Raw genomic sequence first — 19,029 nt, forward strand, 5'->3', positions numbered from 1 at the left:
GGCACTGAGGCGGCCATGGCTGTGTGTCACTAAGTGGGTACACTGGCAGGGCACTGAGGCGGCCATGGCTGTGTGTCACTAAGTGGGTACACTGGCAGGGCACTGAGGCGGCCATGGCCGTGTGTGGCTGAGGGTGGACACTGGCAGGGCACTGAGGCGGCCATGACCGCGTGCCCCGCGGGACGAGCGCCGGGGTACTGCAGCCAGCCGGGGGCGGCGGCCGGTCCGCCCCGCCACACTCAAGATGTCGGCGTCGCCGCGGCCGTGCTCGCCCCGCCCCGCCGTGACGCGCGGCGTCAGCTGACGGCGGAGCCGCCGGTGGTGGCGGCGGGGGGCGGGCGCCGGCACTCGGAGTCGTCCGCCTCCGCCGCGCAGAGCCGCCGCCGGGCCTCAGGCCGAGCCGCCGCCGCCATGCCCTCGGAGAAGAGCTTCAAGCAGCGCCGCACCTTCGGTGAGCTCCCCGGGGAGGGAGGCAGCGGGGAGGGGTCGCTGACAGGGCTCCCCCCGGCTCCCTCCGGGCCGCGTCGCTCGGCGGGCGGGCCGCGGGGGCGGCCGGCGGGGGCTGCGCTCGCTGCGGGGCGGCGGAGGGGCGGGAATCGGCGGAGCGGGGAGCGGGCTGATCTCCTGAGGAGCCGCGGGGACCCCCGGGCCGGGGCCGGCTCCCGCTGACAGCGGGTGTCCGCGGGCGGAGCGGGCCCGGCGGCCCTCCCCAGGTCACCGGCGTGGCCGTGCCGCTCCGCCGAGGGCTGCGCGGGGGTCCCCGGCTGCCGGGGCCCCAAGGGAATCGCCGCCTGCTCGGGGCTGAAATGGAAACAGACCCCGGCCCGGCGTCCGCTGCGGACACGGCCGTGGGGCTTGTTCCGCCCCGGCGAGGGTCTGCGTTGAGGGGCGAGAGCCTGGAAGTTTGGGTCAGGGGTCTTTTTTGGGTGTCCCGGGGGCGGTGAGCGAGGTGTGGAGGTGGGTGGGAGCGCGGCGCCGAGGTGAGCTCCGCGCTGCCTTGGGAGAGGGGCTCGGGGTGGGGAGATGGCCTCTCCGCATCGTCCATTATCGACCGCAAAATTCCCAGGAGCCTGGAAACATCCCTTTGCGTCGTGTGCCAGGAGCTGGGCCTGCCCGTCCCTCCCGACGTGTCTGCTCAGCGTCCACCTTCGTCCGCGCTATTGACAGGAGAATTAAGCTCCACTTGCAGTTTGGTACTTGGCACGGCGTGAGGAATTCTCTGCTCGGGGAGTTGCGAGTGGGCTGGGATGTTTGCCTCCCGACTCCGTTTAGTTATTGGAAACTAGCAAGGCATCGAAAAGAGCTGTGTAATGATGGCTGGGGAAATGAGATTAGCCTCTTTCTAGAAGGAACAGCCTTGATAGAGCGGTGCCAACACCTCTTTCAGTGCTTAGGATGGGACCAAAGCAATCAGAGAGCTCAGTATCTGTTCGTGTGTGTCGGTGAGGTAGGCTGAAATGCTCCGAGGGTAACAACAACTGGCAGCGTAACCTATTTCTGCGTGAACTATAAAATCCCGTACGTAAAATGGAATTGGTGGAAGTAATTGATCCAGATTTTCTTTTCCTTCTGCCTTTGGGTTCGAGTCAAGCTGCTTAAGAGAGCTTTCTGCTGTGCCCACCCATGCCTTTGCTGTTCCGTTAGACATAAGCTCTTCTCCGCATTGAAGCGGGCAGAATTTTGATCTAACAGAGTCTGTGCCTAAGCTGCCTCTTTTCTTCGAGTCTTCCAAAACTGTTTTTGACCCCATCGCCTGTCGGCAGCCTCTGTTGCAGGTATTAAGTTCAGCTAGGATGGCAGCCAAGCAGTTGCCACTGCAACTAATGTCGTCAGAGAACAGTGTTTATCTGTAGCTGACTGAAGCCTGATTTTGAACACACCATGTACAATAATCTCAATAATTTGTCCGGTTTATGTTCCTTCTACTCCAGGGAGTTCTGCTGAATAATGCTGCCGTGAACAAACCTGTCTCAGTCGAAAAGTTATACTTCTCTGTGCTTGCTAGGTTGATGGCTGGTCTCATCCACTCCCCATATCTCTTGTGTTTCTGGTTAATCTTAAAAAGTATTTTAATTAGCTGGTAATCTCTGCCCTTGAAGTGTTAATGCTGGTCTGTAAGAGCGCAGCTTGTGCCGTGCGATGTGAAGCAGGATGGCTTTCGGGTTCTCGCTCTCGCAGTCAGGTGAAGGCTTTGCATACTCCTTGCCTTAGTTCTGCCTGATTCACCTCCAGCTTAAAACCGTGATTCACGTGAGTTGCATTTCCTTACTGGGCGAGTAAAAAGGCTCATGGATGTATTTCATGCACACAGACTTAGTATGGGCTAATGGAGAGCTGAGTGATGTTATTGCTGAGTGACGGGGCAGGCAGCGTGTCCTGCGCATTAGCACACCAGCAAGGAGCTGGGCGGGCGGGTGCTGGTCTAAGCTCTTCCTCTCCCGTAAGCAGCCCCTCTCCCTAGATAGGTGTTCGTAAAGCTGTGATGCAACAGTAAATCTTCTCTCTGAGAGGTGTTTATAAGATGGACGTGGCCTGGAAAGCCGTGGCCCGCTGAAAAGAGCTGGAGAGGTTAAAATCAAGTTCACCGAATCTGAAAGTAGGCAGGGTATAAGCAGATGCAAGTGCCTCTAAAAGCAACCCTGTCTGTTTACTTTGGCTCAGGCTTGTACTTTAGCCTGGTTTATAATATCTGTGCTATTAATATTTAGGTCTGAGGAGAGGTGAACTTTATCCTGAAAACTGGCACAGAGAGCACTGAACTGTCTAGGTAGACGAGAACCTACCAACAGCTTCCGCAACAATGGGTGCGGCGTAATCAAAATAGAAAACTGTAATTCGGTAACGCTAGAACGCACGGCGTAAGCTGATGCTGCCAGGCTTCGGCTAGTCTTAGGTCTCAAGTAATTGTTGACAACTTCCTCTTCTGGGATCTCGCAGAAATAGTACAGGATATTTAGTCATTGACTTGGGTGGTGTAATTTGATGCCATAATTTTATGAGTTTAAATATCTGCTTCAGTGGGTAGAAAATGGGGGTGGGGGGGTCCATCTCCTTTAACACTTTCTAGGAGTCCCAGGCAGTGTGCAGGCAGTACTTGTCACCTTGGCTTAAAGAGCAAAGTACCATCTGTCAAAGGAGAGGTTTTACTTGTGACAGTGCTGTCCCATTTGAAAACTACTTGGATTTGCTTTTGTGGCTTTTACTAAGATGCAGTCCCTCCCTCCAGCGGTGGAGAAATAAAGTAATAACAGCATTCAGTGTGGATGCTTGAAAAGACTTGTTTTTAATCTCTTGCAGAGCAGAGAGTGGAAGATGTCCGACTGATTCGAGATCAGCATCCGACTAAAATACCGGTAAGTCTGGTTCTTTTCATTTTTCACTTCAATTTCCAGTCTCATGTTCCTTTTAGTAGTTAGAAACCTGTAAAAGAGCTGTCCTGATGAGACCAAATTAATAGTTGGCCGTTTGGCATCATTAAGTCTGGATTTCAGAAACATTCTCAAACGAGCAACTGGCAGTCAGTGTGCTAGAGCAAGGTGCTAGCTGGGGACTGGAGGAAACGGCGTTTCCTGTGTACTGAAGTTGCGTGTTGTAACTTGAAAGAGAACCATGCCCCGGCTGAGCTCTGAGATTCTCCTGAGTGTTCAGCTCTTCTCATCTCCGTGTTTTTCTTCTCGAAAAGAAGAGGCTGCAAAGGCTAACCAAGAAGAATACACAGTAACGTAGAGGCAGACACGGCTTTTGTCACCAATTTGTGCTGCAAATGCCAGAAACGCCTGCCTTCCAGGAAACAGGCCTTTGCTTGAGGTCTCCAGATATGCTGCTTGGCTCTCAAACCCCCTCCACCTAGTGCTGGGCCACCTCAGAGAGGGGATCAGCCCTCACCTTGCCGCTCTTCTTTAGCTGGTCAGCTCTAAATGCTGCCTGAGTTTTTATTTTCTTTTATTTATGGCATCCCCAAGGTTACAAGTGCAAAACAAAGGATCCTAGGAAGCAAAAGGCACGGATCATGAGCTATTGCTGATGAGTTTTTCGCAGCTGGTGGGCTTTTGTGCGATGTCCGTCCCCGCAGTAAGCAATAAGTGCAGCCGTCCTTATGGCCATTTGGTGGAACAGGGGAAGCGTCAGGAGATTTTGGGGGACAGAAGAGAGAACTTAATCGGGCGCCTTGGCCTTTGGTTTGCAGTCACGAGAGCTGAGTGGAAATTCTTCTGTGAACAAGCTCTCTGCAGTTCCAGTGCAAGTTCATTAACAGAAGGAGTTGTTGCCTCCACGTCAAATAGAAACCGAAAGGTTTTCAGTTTCCCTTTAGCTTTAACGTACATCGCCTCGAAGCTGCTGCTGCTGTTTGCCTGTGATGTTGGATATGGGAGGAAGTAATATTTTATAGCAGAGATTTTCTGACTTTCCTGGAATGTGCAGCTTTCGCAAAAGGCCCTTTCCTAACAAATCTGTGTCCTGACAGAAGATTGTTTTTTCACCCACCTTTCGCAGATCACTTAGCTGTAGTCCCCAAGTCTGTGACCACAGATGGAAAACCATTGATTTATAGCAAAGCTCTCATTTGAAGTCAGCCGCGGCCTTATTACTAGCAAAAATTGAGAGGTACCTAAGCAATTTGCCAAAGATGCAAACTCACAACTCGGGCAGAGGCCTGCTGGGATCCCTGGAGGCTTGCTGCGGTTGCCTGTCCATGCCCTAGCTTGAGTCATTGCCTCGTTATTATCATTAGCAGTTCTGGATGAGATAAGATGGCAATGTCACGCTAGATGGTAAATCCCTCCCGTGCTGCCAACATCCTTCAGTTTGCTGTTGGAAATATTATCTATTGGTTATGGTCTACCTTTTAAAAAATGGTGTTGGTTTTTTTTTTTTCCAGAATGAGCCAGCATTTCTTTAAATGGGTGTAAGGAAGTATTTCTCTAATATAATTAAATTGGCTCAATATCTCTTCACCTGTGCAACTTCTGAATATCAACACAGCCAGACCCCGTGAGTGTGGAAATGATCCAAGTGGATGGTGTCACGTAGCTACCGTTGATGCAAAACTGACAAAGCCCACATGGCTGTGGAAACGGGAGCGCACAAATTCTGAGATCATTTCTGAAAAGCAGGAACTATATACAGTTGCTGGGCAGGGTGCTCCTTATATTGGCAAATCTGCAATTTCCTCATGAATCGAGTAGTTACTACATAACAATCTTGACAGAATTACTGGTTCCTAAGCGTGCTGTCTTGCAATTAAGGAGGAAGAATTTCTCTCCTTTGAGGCTTTATACCCCAAAGTAGCCTTCTTTCATGCATTAGAGTAACCATGGAAGGTGAATGGAAGAGCGTACTGATCTGGAGCTGTAGTTCTTAGAAAGAGATGGCCTGAAACTGGAGAAATTCTAGTGAAAACTGGTTCAGTTTGCAGACTTTGTAGCAGCCCAAGCCCCCAGTCAGCCACTGCAATGTGTTAGAGGGAAGCGGGCTTTATCTTTCCTTGGGTTTCCTTGTTGCTGGGTAGTTCGGTGCTAGATTAAGTGATTCCAGGTAACAAATTTTTCTAAAACTGCACTGAAGCCACGGACGTTTGCTGTTAAATCCCTGTTTTTCACCTCTTCATGCAGTGGCTCCTGCAAACAGAACCAGAGGGGCAGGAGAAGATAAATATAATTGTTCCTTTTCCATTTCGAGATACTGCGTTCACAGATGAAGGGAAATGGAGTTTAGCAAAAACGCTTGTACTTTGCTGTGTGTAACGTGGAAGGGGGAGGTAAGGGCACCAGGCACCGCTCCTGCCTTTCACACCTTCCGCTCCTTTCTTTTTGTGCTTCTTTTTAGGTCATCATTGAAAGGTACAAGGGAGAGAAGCAGCTTCCAGTTTTGGATAAGACCAAGTTCCTGGTGCCAGATCATGTCAACATGAGTGAGCTAATCAAAATCATCAGGTAGTATGCTGTGTAAGATTTCAGTGTGAGCTGCATCAACCTCAGACTATGATCCTTTGTTAATTCCCCACCTGGCCTATGCATCTGAGAGCTCTTTAAATGGAGAGTTAATCTAACGAGCGCTTGGTATCATCGCTAGGACAGATTCCTGAGAAGGTGCTCTTCCTTTGGCTTTGCTGCAAAAAAACTTGGAAAAGAGCTGAGCTGTTAGTCTGTTTTCGAGAGAAATAACTGGTTCCCAGGGGGGTAGGAGGGAGTCTGGGGCCGTGAATGCCTGTCTAACGTGGGTGCATCTGGCCCAGGGTCCCAGCGCTTCCTGCTTGCCTATTTTAGGATGCCTTCTTGGTGTTCTGCCTGGGAGTCCCTCTCCGGAGTGCCTGCCTCTTCCCACCCGCTGCAGGGGGAGCTTGGGCTCATAGCCAGAGCTCTGAGCTGTCGCATCCTTTGATGGTGAAATGAGGTTTCCCTCAGTGACAGTGTTGAGGCCTGAAAAACCCACGCTCTGACCAGTGTCATCTTCTCCCAGCTGTTTCGCGCAGACTGTGGCTTGAGTAGCGCTCCGCTCTGGTGCTTGGAGCTTTGTGTAGAAGAAAAGGCAAAGGGGAAGTAGCCACGGAGGGGAAGTCGTGCGGCCTAAAATTGGTCAGAAGTTCTGCTGAAAGTGCGTTCCTCCTGGCTTAATGTCAAGAAGGAATATTTGATTAGTAAGAGTTCTCAAGCAGTAAACGTGGAAGTTAGTAGCAAACCAGAGTTGGCGTTTTGTTGGTCGCGGTATAGCAGGAAGCTGGTTCTTGGAGGCCACAGGCTGTAATAACTGAGAGTTGTCCCACGTGTCCAAACAGTCCCCTGCCTCCGAGGCTTGTACAAAAACTCTATCGCAAGCAAATCCCAGCTCTTACATGAGTAAGAAAGTGAGATAGGGTTTTGGAAGCAGGAACCAGATTGCTCAAGTCTTCCAGAATTTCTCATGAACATTAAAGGCCCTGGGCAAAAAGGTTAACAGCCAGCTGCAGGATTTTCCCCACCTTTTTTCCTTTGGCTTCGTTGTTAATAGGTGACTTGGTACCAGCTGGACTTGGTCCTCAGCCAGCTCCTCTTGTGCATAGCAAAGCCTGTCCTTCCCAGCCCTCAGAGAGCCGCTGCCTTCTCCCAGCCTGCTGTCTCGGGAGCGATCAGAGCTTGGTCTTGGGAGGGTCCTTTTCCAGAGCTGTGGCTGGGCAGCTAAATAAATCCTTGTTTCCAGCCGCTGCTGCCCCTCAGCAGCCAGCAGAAGCGGCAGGGAGCTCTTCTCATCTGTTCTTTCTTTGATTGCACCTTCACGCATCCAAGTTCCTCTTTGTGAAGCAGTAGGAGAGCTCCTCTCTGCAGACCTGCTTTCCAGCAGGCAGTTTAGCAGAAATACCTATTTCTCCCCAACCGGAGTGAACGATCCAAGGGAAACCCCGAAGCTGGGTGTTCACTGCGCCGCGCAGTCTTGTGAAGCCTGTCGCGCTCTGCCCTCCCGCGATGCTTCTCCTGGGAGGTGGAGAAGACAGGGTGAGGTGCTCCAGAGGTTACAGAGCTGGTGACAGAGCGAGTTTAAAAGGTCCAGGGCCTTCTCACAGAAGCTCTGCCCGTCCTCCCTCCCTGTCTTCACTCGGATCCCTCAGGGTCAGCCCGAGTTTGCGTTCCCAGTGAGATGCCGGTGAGCTAAGCCGTGAGCCGCGCGTTTGCTGGGTGTGCAGGCACCGTCCTGGCAGGGAGCACCTCCTCCTTTTCGCTCCAGGTTAATGCCCTTCTGGAGCGTGGCTTTTCCAGCGAAATCGGGGCTTCTGTCGGTGTATTTGATGGGACTTAGTAAGTGAAATTAATACAGCTTTGAGGTGGGAAGCAAATGCCTTCTCCAGTGGCGGGGCTGCTTCGGGTGGGGACAGCCTCCTGCTGTCGGCGGGGGAGGCCTTGGTTGTGCCCTCTGTCCTAAAGCCTTTGTTAGCGCGAGTGGAAACACACGGTCACCCCAGTGAAACTCCCTCCTCCCTCCGCTCCCCCCAACAGGCGACGCCTGCAGCTCAACTCCAACCAGGCGTTCTTCCTCCTGGTGAACGGACACAGCATGGTGAGCGTTTCCACGCCCATTTCCGAGGTGTACGAGAGCGAGAAGGACGAGGATGGGTTCCTGTACATGGTGTACGCCTCTCAGGAGACTTTCGGAGTGCAATCTTCTGCCTAAGACGCGCAAGCGGCTTCTAGCCTAGGATTTCGGTTTACCCTTGGCCATCACCCCCACTCTTCCCCACACACACCCCAGGGAAAGAAACGGATGTCACCTCCGCTCTCAGTACCTTAGCGTAGTCTTGCTTTAGCAGGTGTCTCATCTTACCTTGCCTTGTTTGTGACTATTAAACAGTACAGACGAGCACCTCCAGCTTTGAAACCTGCTGTAATATTCCACACAGGCACATTTACCTTTCTGGACTTTATGAATGGAACCCAATTGTGCACGTGACGATTGCGAACAAAGGGAAACCCGATTGACTTATTAATGAACAAACAGGCACCAGGGAGGAGCTAAAGGGTTTCGTGTGACAGTTTTCTGGAAAAACCTCCCTATGATTCCTTAAAGATTATTTCTTTTTTTTTTTTTTTTCGAATGGGAAGGCTTTTCATGAGAGCAAATACGTTTTAATGTTCCAAAGCGAAGCTTTGTCTTCTGCAGCCCGATGAGCTGCGGTGAGTTAAGGCACGCGCTTGGGCTGAGCCGGGGGAGGACAACTCTTTTTTTTTTTGTGTGTCCGTTTTTTTGTTTTTATGGCACCGCAAACTTAGGAGTGGTGCCAGTTTCTGGAAAAATAAAAAATAAAAAATAATAATTAAAAAAAAACAAACTCATACCAAACACCACAGCTTTATTGTAGATTTAGGAAGTGTTTAACTGTAAAATGCACACCTGGACAGGCGACACTGAAATAAACTCCAGTCTGTTACGACTTTCCAATCCCTGTGTGTTCAGTGAAACACTGTTGTTCATATGAGCTCGCTTCCAGAAGGTCACCCCTCCCTCGCCCGGAGGTTTGCCGCTCCCTCACCCGGCAGAGAGCCCGCTGGGAGGATCCCTCCCTCCTGTCCTCGCCGTCTCCGTCCGCTCGGCACGGCGGGTAGGTTGAAGCCCTCCGAGGCAAACGGCTTTTGTTTTATGCGCCTCCGTTCCGGCTGGGACTGGGACGTGCCGCAGGAATTGCCGACCCACGCCGCCCGACCAGTCTGTCGCTCGTTTTGCCTGTTGCCACCGAGGCGGGGGCGGTCAGGGGGAACCGCTGGCGGGAGCAGCTCACGGCCAGGAGTTGCTGTCGCGAGTTGGCGAACAAATTGTATTACTTTTTTGTTTCCTTTTCTCAATTCCATCGCTGAAGGCTCCTGCCACTTTGCGCGGGGTTTGGAAAATCTCGGTGTCAGTACTGGCCTGAGCAGGGAGGCAGCCTGTGCAGAGGAAAGCAATCTCATAGGACCTGTTATTTTTTTTCCTCTAGAGTTGTTGTCAAGTGACGTGTAGCAGGATGAGATTACTCTTGTATATTATGTGTCTGTGAACTAACTACATCTGTTACTGGAAGCTAAACTTACTATAACGGGGGGGGGGGGGAAAGAAGCAATACTACTGCGTCTTGGCACTCTAGCTCAAAAAAGGTGTACAATTTGTACCCACCTACACCTCTTTGCATGCATCTCGTTCACAACGCTTACTTCTGATTTTTTTTTATTGTTCTTTGTGTTTTTACTCCAACGTAAACTTTTAAATGCAGCTTGTTCTATGTTTAGTTTTGTTCGTGTAAGAAATTGTTTAACTCATAACTGACAACCAGACTTGTAATTACGACGTGATTGACTGATATTCCTGTACAAATGTTGCTTTTTTAAAATTAATACAGTGCTGATATGGATGGATTACATCCCAACTTAATTATGGCTTGCGTGGTTATTTCTAGGCAGCTTTTTAAAGTCGAATCTCTATAAGGCAGGGCACAGAGAGGTCCGTTCCACCTGCCTCAGGACGCTCAAGGAGGCGAACAAGGTCCTGCTGACAGCGACTTCTACGGGAACCTGTGGCTCGGCGTTCCCAGCTCGGAGCGGGAGCTGCCGCCCTCCAGGAGGGATTTCGGGTGGAATCACCCTGTTAAAGGGTTCTGCTCTGGAGCCGGGCCCACCCGGGGCGCGCCTGCCCGCGGGTGGGTTCCCAAATCGCGCTCACCCGCCCTCGCAGCTTCAGAACCCGCTGCAGACGTGCCCCGCGCGAGGGCTGAGCCGAGCTGGCGGAGCGGAGCCCGCAGGCGGTCCTGCGGAGCAGGGCGCGGAGCTTTCCCCGCTCAGCCTCCCCCCCGGCGCCGCCTGCCCTGCGAAGCCCGCTTCGGGCGTGCGTTGGCAGCTGGAGCCCGGCTCTCGGTAACGAAGGGCAAGCGCCAGCCCTTTCGGAGCCCTCGCAAGCGCTGTCGTAGATCTGCGATGCGCGAGCAGATGTCTGGGGGTGGAGAGACAGTAAGAGTAATAACGGGAATTTAAAAAAGCCCCTGGAATCAGCCAAGCTGGAGAAGCCCCCAAACAGATGAAGCCCCTTTAAATAAAAAAAAAAAAAAAAAGAAGTTCTGTTTAAGTCTTTATTTTCCATACATTAAATTTACTCGATAAAAACATTCTAAAAATGTACAATTTTACTTTTAACAAAGTATAATAAAACATAAAAATCCCAATACCAGAATACTTGACATTTACAATTCAAAATCAAATTAGCTGAATATTAAATATTTACAAAACTATTTAAAATATTTATAAAGTTACATGCACAATTCGTAATACTAGAATTGACCGAAGTAAAAGAAATGGCTCAAATGGGAGCAGGAGTTTCCTTCATTCCTAGCGGAAAAGTTATGTCCAAGAGAAGCTGTTAATCTGCACTTGAAAACACACAGGATTTGCTTTCTGCTTCAGTACCGACACGTTTCTTGCTTATGTAAGAAAAATTTCAGAGAGCAAACGGGTAGTTCCAAGGGTTTATCGCAAGAGACGGCGGCGGGCCGGGCTACCGCGGCCACGACCACCAGAAGTGTTCGCCCGACTCTTGCGAGAGCTCCGTTTCATGGATTTCTGTCCAGATTTGCCCACATCCATCCTTCAGCGGGTGTCCTACGCTACCCCGAACCCACCGCTCCGAGTGCCCGTGGCCGCCGATACGCAGGCAGCTAGCCCGGAGGCAGGGGTTCCCCGACGATGGCATTTCTGTTTTGGGGAGGAGTGTCGCTCTGCCGAATACCGCAGACCGCCGTTAGTTTCTGAGTACCTTCGCCCTGAAGCTTGCCAGCGAGAGAGAACATGAAACAGAATCTGGGGTAACGGGAAAGGACTAGTGTTAAATCTTTGCTTTCAGAAGCCTGGCGCTTAATTTGCCAAGATTTAATGACCATGGCATGAAAAAATTTCACAAGAAAGTGGAGCAAGACGTGTTATTTTAAAGGAGAAGTATTGTGCAACGCTCTGATCAACACCTCGCTCGCTAAAACAAGGCTTCCCTCTTCGCCCTCCTGCTGCTGAGCATCGAGCCTGGCCCATTTATTAACGCTTGAGGTGCAGACGGCCGGTGCGAGGAGGAGCTCGCTGGAAATCCCATCCTGTTTCGAGTGCGTCCATCACCAACGCTCCCAACTGGAAAACGCGTCCGAAACTGCACCGCACGTCGCTCGCTCCCCCGAGGGGAGACTCGTCGCTAACTCCTCCATGCCCCTGCAGGGAGAGGACTTGGGATTCCCTTCCGTCTCTCATTTAAAAATCCTTTCTATTCCGCCGTGAGATCCATTTTGAGGGCTAATTCTTCTGATACTTTTAGGACAAAGATAGGAATAAATAGCGTTCTTGGAAATCTCCATCTTTCAATGTATAAAAATAGGTTTTAAGAACTGGTTCTTTCAGCCGGTGAAGCTGGAACAACTATTTTAAAACAAGCTGCCTTCCTTTTTTGGGGGTGATGGGGGTGGAAAAAGGTGGGTTTGTGCCTTTTAAAAACAGATTAAGGATTATTTTACGGAACTAAAGTGCTCTGTTGGGACTTACCAACTTTGGTTGTTCTTGGTACAGAGTGGACAGCGTTCACTAGCAGATCTGAAGCCGCAGCTCGCTCTGATTTAGGGCAAGGCTCTGCAATTGCTGCTGGCTCGAGCATTTCTCTCTTAGACTTGAGTTGCTTTAAGGTACTCAAGACTTCTGAATTGGAACTAACTCTAAAACCAGACTTCACCATTTAAAAACGTTACCTAAAAATACACAGAAACCGCTTTAAGAAACATCAGCCTTAACTTTACACAAAGGAAACAATCCCAAAGCAAGCTCTGAAGAAAGGAAGGAAACAGTTTGCCGGACAGAAGTTCAGGTTTACAGTCCTTTTGTTACCGGTTTCGACTCTGTGATGAATTTTAGACAAGACTGGGCGCCCAGCCGCGGGCACTACACCAAAACACAACCGGCACAGATACTGTTTTTGCTGTTGATTTTTCCTGTTTTGAGAGGGTTTTTAACACTTGCATGTGTGTTGAAATACAGTTTATTTAAATACCATTCAGTTTTAAAATACTGTTTTAAAAAAGTGGAAAAAAACTAAACGTTAAGGTTTGGCTTTCAGCACATGTTCCAGGCCACTGGAGAGACCCTCAAAGCTGTAAATAGTAAACATCGTCACCGAAAACTGCACGTTTCCTTCAGCGTGATGACAGATTGTTCCTACCATTGTCTCGAGCTCATTAAGGCAAAGTAAATTGCATTGTCAGTTTTCACCGCTTTAGTGTTGTAGGTCTGACAGTTGTTCCTTAGGACACAGGTAACCTCCTCCAACGCAGGCAGAGCGAACGCAAGCGTTTCAGTGTGCGCCGCACCGCGGGGCGCGCGAGCGGGGCTGAGAATACACAAATCTGGTCATTTTTTTTCATTGCATAGGAATAAAAATTCTTTTTTTTTTTTTTTTTAAAAAAACCCCAAACATTACGCAAATTTAGATTTTGGTTTCCACGAAGCCAAATCCACTACGAGCTGCAGGTTGCTACCCGGGCTGAGTTTGGTTTCTGGCCATCTCACGTTACCGCGCCTCTCCGGTGATGCTCCCGTATCCTGCGTGCCTCCCCAGCCAGGCTGGCGACCGCCCGCTGAGAAAGCGGGACTGAAGGACGGCCCAGAGCGTTTCTTTCCTACCAACGCGGTCCAGGAAGGTCTCGACTGTCAAGCTACTGCGTTCCCCCCTCTCACTGACGTTGCATTGCTAAGGCCCGACCTCCTCGGGGCGGCTCTGCTCCGCTTCAAAACCTCCTCCTCGGATAGGGCTTCCCTCCCTTCCGAGCGAAAGTCAGCCGCGCCACTACAAATACGATCCATCCTGGTGTGGTTTAAATTGGTGTAAGAAATACCTCCAAGTGTAAACAAGGCTTCAGACTTTAAAGGTGTCTTCCAAATTACAGTATGCAAATATACCTCTATGTCAGACATTTTAGAGAAGGCCTCACCCATGTAATGCTGTCAGATTCCTCGGGTGAGCCATGAGGATTAGTATCTTCTTTCAACCAGACAGGACCAAACTGTTTCAAATGAGCAGTTCAAGGTTTGTTTGGCTTCCTCTCAAGTCCTAATTTAGATTTGTCACCCACAAATTATGTACGCTAAGTAGTTAACACCAAAGCTAGTCATCTACAATCTATTGCAACGAAGGAGGCTGACAATAAATCCTTCAAAGTCTTGATAATAATGAAGTTTACTACCTTTTACATGTTTGACTTCTACCACTTCTGAATCCTGTAGCAAAAGCCTTGGGGTAGGAGTCAAAGGTTTCTTGTTTTTGTTTTTTTGTTTTGTTTTTTTTATATATAAAGTAAAGCAAAAGTTTACAAACTCTGCTGCCAGAGTTGTGGTTTGTTTTTTTTTTTCAGGATGGTTTAAAATTCATTTACAAAAGCAGAATAATAAGGTTTCTGTGAAAGAGACCTATATACAGTAACAGGACGTAAAGGTTGTTTTGTGTATTACAAGAAAATATCCTTGAAGCCTTTATGACTCTGGAGTCTCTGGGACTTGGACCCTTGGAAACTAAGTTTATTCTGCTGCTGGGAACCCAGCACTATCTAGTAATAAGTGAGACAATGAAGCACAAGTTTGTTTCCAGAAGGAACCGAAACTGCCGTGTGTGTTCTTTTGGAAGGGAAAGGAGAGACTTACTTCAGATTTTTATTGTGTAGTTAAGTCACATAGCCTGCTGGTGCCAATTTTTAAAAATTGGAACTTCTTTGCCTCTTGCACTGGTCTCAGAGTGACACTGTCTGCTCAAAGTGCAGAAAGCTTGAAGAGTTTTACATTCTTCTGTAGTGCAATCCTTAAAAATCCCAGAGATTAGTGCCTGATCACTTTTGAAAAAAAGTAGACGTTTTACCTAGCCCAGGGGTGCCAAAGTCCTTCTGGCGAACGGCCGCTCCTACCTTCAGCCTCCACTTCAGAACGTAGCTGCCCTGTAGTTAAGATGTTTCACCTTAGGAAAGTCCACATACGGCAACATTCTCCAGCAAAAAAAGTACAATGGATGTTGTAATTGCAAGAGAGAACGCAGCTGGCCAGCTCCACTGTCCATCCAGTCCGCATCGGTCCTACGACACGCGGTCAGAAGTTCCAACAAGATCCAAGCTTGAATTTGGCAATCAAAAATGGGTTTGATGCACCCCCTAAGCTAGATTTTCTACCTAATCTAATAAAGTAAAGCACCTTTGGATTAAAAAATACATTAAGCTTAACAGCAACTGGACGTCTCAGTTTTGTATTTCAATCTCCTTATACCTCCATGGCTTACAGTATTTTCTTGCCAGATGATAAAATATCAGTCTGTGGAGTCAAGACTTTCAGAGGGAGGAGCGTACTTCAGCCTAAACGTACCTGGGGGAGAGGAAACAGAAGAATTAAGCACCAACCTTCTCGCATTCATCACATCTCAGACCTTTCCAAAAAAAATCCTGCTGCTTTTTAGACACCTAACGCAGCGTTACAGCGTCCCGCCAGCTTGCCGCGCCGCCGAGAAGCTGCAGAAGAGGCTGACAAGGGTGTCTGCAGCTGGCGGAAATGAAAATCAAAGCATAGCTTTACGCAGTAGAAGTGACCGGCTTCGATGTAGTTTTAGGGCCGGCAAAAATTCGTTTGGGAGAGTTTACGTGCAAATTTAATTAAATGAAATGAAATTCAGCTTAAAGAGACAGCAGGCGATATTCCTGAAGTTCTCCGGATTAGGACTGACAGGGCAGCCTCACTTCTTCCCCACTATCAAAAAAATTAGCCACAAACCCCCCACTAATTAGTTACATTTTAGCACTGCTGTAAATTGCTGCCTCAAAACCAGGCGCTTGTCAATTTAGAGTGGTCAAACACTTAAGACCTCGTCTGCGCCCTACAAAACCAGACAGACACCACAGACAAGACCCAATGCAGAATACAAGACCTCAGCGCTCCTCGCTCCAGGCAAAAGTTTGACTTTAATTTTTTTAAGCCTGTGCAAATTATCTCGACACAATATGGCAATCGAAAGAAAAAAGAAAAACAGGACTCGAAAGCGCTCTCGGTAAAGTAATCTTTCTCTTGTAGCTATTTCCCCTGCCTGGAAATAAGGATTTCAGCTCTCTCCTGGAGAAGCCTGTGCTGTAACCGAGTAAGCAACAGGCCCTGCAAAGTAAGTATAGCGGCAAACATGGGACCTCCGAGAGCGATTGAACAGCAGTTCGTCATTTACGTTATTATTTTGGGTAGGAAGGGAAAGGGGGAAGAGAGATGTTCAGTTTTAAACTTCCTGGGGAACTTGCAATTACAAAAGATGACCCTGATGACAAGGGGTAAGCAGCAACAACAATTCTTCTGCAATCTGTCCGCAGTAGCTCCCTCCCTCCCTCCGTGCGTGGTTCTCCCCTTCCCAGAACCCAACGCACCCCCCGCAGAGCACCTGGGTCCGACCCAGGGCCTTACTTGGGCCCTGCCCTCGCCTTGGGTCTCCACAAAAATAAGTTTCAACTTTTGTAGACACAGCTCAAACCCACCGCCTTCCAAGAAGAGGGTGAGCTTTTTTTTTTTAATGCAAGTCAGGAATGAAGAGGCGGCCCTTGGATCGCCTCCCTCCGCCCTCGGGGTACGCGGCCGTTCCCCCTCGGCTAAACGCGACGCTCCGTGTAAGCCACGTCCCGCGTCAGCCCCTCCGCCGGCTTTTACCTTGTCGATTGAAATCCATGGGAGGCTGTTTGCAGTCCTGAGCTCTGTGACCACTGGCCCCACAGTTGTAACAGGAGAGATTCCCATTTTTTTTGTGACTCGAACCATTGCTGTTTCCCATCATTCCCTGTGCCTGATACACCCCCGCTGTCCCTGCCATAAAGTTCTGCATTGGCGGTACGGCAAACGTCGACTGCCCAGTCATTACGGAGTCCGGTGCGATACCGCTGTTGTAGGCGGTGTGGACCACCGGGAAAGTCGTGCTGCTGTTGTACTGCTGCGTGTTGATGTAGCCGTTACTACACAAAGGGCTGAAGGGCAGAAATGGAAAAGTAAACATTGAAGGTCCTGAAAACGGGTGTTGGAAATAGTTGGCGTAGCTGACGGTCATACCACTCGAGCCACAGTTCCCGCTACACCCGCAGGAGCTGCACACCATGCACCCGGGCGGCTGCGGCTGCTGCTGCTGGTGGTGGTGGTGGTGATGGTTCTGGTTTGGTACCGGGATGCTCCCTGCGGATCCGCTGCTGCTGCTGCTGCTGCTACTGCTGCTGCTGCTGCTGCTGTAGAAGTTGTTCTCGGCAACAGATGAGAGCGTGGGGCTGGAGCTGGGTGCGGGGCAGCTGGGCAAATTCGCCATGGTCGCAAACGACGTGGAGGGGTGGCTGCTGGAGGAGGCTGCGTTACTGTTTGCGCAGAAGCTGCCTTGCATTGGCGCCACTGGCACGCTGCTCATTGCGGAAAAGGCAACTTTGGTGTTGGCTGTGTACAGAGCAGTCCGAGGATTTATTATTGCAGGGGACACCGTTATTTGCATATTACTGGAGCAGGAAGTCTGTCCGGCAATGGCAGAATCAGTAGGAAGAGACGAAGACACCAGGAGTTTGATGGGCGGACGAGCCACGTGGAAGACCGTGCTGGATGTTACGGTGGCAGCAGTACTAGTTTCTACTATTAATCCTGGCTGCTGAGCTGTTTTTATCACTCTGTCCAGAGCCGAAGCATGTACAACTTTGGTTCGAGGACCAAAGTTAATAGTAGATGTGGGCGAGCTGTTCTCAGCAGCCCCCGACAGCACTTGTAAGGGCTGGTGGGGAGAAGACGCAGACATTACATCCACCACCGTGTTTCCAAAGCTCTTCTCCATTTTTATGCTGCCCCTAGGACCAGGAGAAACTTTATTTCTTTCTTCTAAAGATAAAAGCGAATGCATAGACGATGAAAGTAACTTCATGTCTGCATTGCCACGGTCTGATTTATGCACCGAATTTAGCATCCGGATGGGGGTGATGTGAGTAGAGGCCGCTGACATCATTTGCATCGGCAGAGCGTGGTGGCCGGACGGATTGGAGCCTGCATCGTTTTGCACTGGTAAGACCTGAGCCGTGGGTCTGGCAGAGCTCGAAGTGAAATGATTCAGTAACATCACTGGCTTCTCCTTTTCTGAACCGTCTAAGTGAATCTCTAAACCTATGGGACAGAAAACATCTATAAATACATATAAATACTAGACAAAGCCAGGCGGCACACAGGCACCCTCTATGGTCGTTTCTGCTTACGTCTCTCGTTCTCCTCGGCGCTGTCTGAGCTCTCTTCCCGTGTCTGGATCCCCATGGGGCTGGAAGAAGAGCTGGAGTACTCGGAAGAGCTGCCCTCCCGGGGCAGCGGGTGGGCCGGCTGATCCACATCCACTCGCAGCTCTGCGGATACAGGGTGCGCGAGCAATCAGGGAACGCGAGCAGGAGGGGCAACACCTACTTGACAGGTCCTAATTACAACTGTTTCACGACACCATCTAACATACGGCCATGCTCAAGATTTACAGATAGGCATCAGCTAAGCAGCAGGATGCGTAAGGGTGGCTGACTAGTGCGGCTAACCATTGGCACAGCAACCGTACAGGGGCAGCTATTTTTTATTGCACTCCATGTACACAGGAACCGGACATTTTGGTGGCTCCCTATTAAGCCGATGGCATTTTGGAAGATAAAGCTTATGACAGGTTGTTGAAAAAGCAGTGTAAGAAGGAGCTTGCTCTTGTGCAAGGGCATATTCAGCCCCAAGAGCACAGCAGTGTCCTCTGCTCCTCTTTCTTACCTGCAGCATGGTTGCCACGAATACTCTGGATGGGCCCTACGTGCGTAGTAGGGGGAACCCTTGCCACACCGCTGCTGGTAACTGAAGAGGGTGTTGTGGGGTTTAGGCACCGCTTCTCTGATTTCTCTCTATAGGGTGATGGAGAAAGGGATGAAGAAACAAAAACTGGCTAAAGCACAATAGATAAATCAATTTCTGAATGAACCTGAGGCAGACAAAACCCACTAATTCCACTTTCATCCACCTTGAGTTTTGTTTCAGGCAGGATGAGTAATCATCCAGTAAAATATTATGCTAATTTCAAATGGAAACATTTGGAAATGACATCAATCTCGACCATAGCTTCTTGCCAGCAGTTACATTTGGACTATTTGCCACCTGATTACAATACTAATGCTCTTATTTGTACAAGGTGAAAACATCAGACGGTGACTAAATTCTATCACACATTACGTAAGCGCGTCCCAAACCTAGCCAGGCACCCCAAAGCCAAAGAAAAGCCAAATGCAGTCCAAAGTGTTCATTTTCTAAACACACTCTGGGAAAACTAAGACTGATGAAAAACACTGTCAAGGAGCTTTGATAAATGGGCGTGGATTTGGATTTTTTTAATTGCTTTTTAAGTAACTGCAGTAGCTTTGGAATAAACATTTCTCTCTAAGTAGAGAGACAAAAAAAATAGGACAATCTGTTGCATCGGTTTCCCCAGAGGGCTATTAATATTGCACAGAGCGCTGGCCTTCTTTGTATCACCTTCACCACA

General features: G+C 49.6%; 2 protein-coding genes across 3 annotated transcripts in view; one reads left to right on the plus strand and one right to left on the minus strand.

The window, feature by feature from the left end:
- Positions 1 to 293: 293 nt before the first annotated feature.
- MAP1LC3B (microtubule associated protein 1 light chain 3 beta) lies at positions 294 to 9,870 on the plus strand. Its single transcript, XM_064459725.1, has 4 exons — positions 294 to 451; positions 3,298 to 3,353; positions 5,827 to 5,933; positions 7,968 to 9,870. The coding sequence occupies exons 1-4, from the start codon at positions 412 to 414 to the stop codon at positions 8,140 to 8,142; spliced, it is 378 nt and encodes a 125-aa protein (XP_064315795.1). The 5' UTR covers positions 294 to 411; the 3' UTR covers positions 8,143 to 9,870.
- A 3,047-nt stretch (positions 9,871 to 12,917) lies between these two features.
- The window catches only part of ZCCHC14 (zinc finger CCHC-type containing 14), a 53,539-nt gene continuing 47,427 nt past the window's right edge, over positions 12,918 to 19,029 (minus strand). For both annotated transcript variants that reach the window (XM_064459722.1, XM_064459724.1), the window contains exons 10-13: positions 18,267 to 18,394; positions 17,729 to 17,869; positions 16,170 to 17,639; positions 12,918 to 14,855 (exon numbers count right to left, since the gene is read on the minus strand). In XM_064459722.1, coding sequence (XP_064315792.1) covers positions 14,800 to 14,855; positions 16,170 to 17,639; positions 17,729 to 17,869; positions 18,267 to 18,394 — 1,795 coding nt within the window. In that variant the 3' untranslated portion in view covers positions 12,918 to 14,799. The remainder of the gene's footprint in view (positions 14,856 to 16,169; positions 17,640 to 17,728; positions 17,870 to 18,266; positions 18,395 to 19,029) is intronic.

Source organism: Phalacrocorax carbo, chromosome 8 (genome assembly GCF_963921805.1).
Source record: "Phalacrocorax carbo chromosome 8, bPhaCar2.1, whole genome shotgun sequence".
Taxonomy (NCBI): Eukaryota; Metazoa; Chordata; class Aves; order Suliformes; family Phalacrocoracidae; genus Phalacrocorax; species Phalacrocorax carbo.

Coding starts and splice junctions, on each gene's coding strand:
- MAP1LC3B (XM_064459725.1), top strand. CDS start 412: ATGCCCTCGGAGAAGAGCTTCAAGCAGCGCCGCACCTTCG. Junction 452..3,297: donor CAAGCAGCGCCGCACCTTCG/GTGAGCTCCCCG, acceptor AATCTCTTGCAG/AGCAGAGAGTGGAAGATGTC. Junction 5,934..7,967: donor GAGCTAATCAAAATCATCAG/GTAGTATGCTGT, acceptor TCCCCCCAACAG/GCGACGCCTGCAGCTCAACT.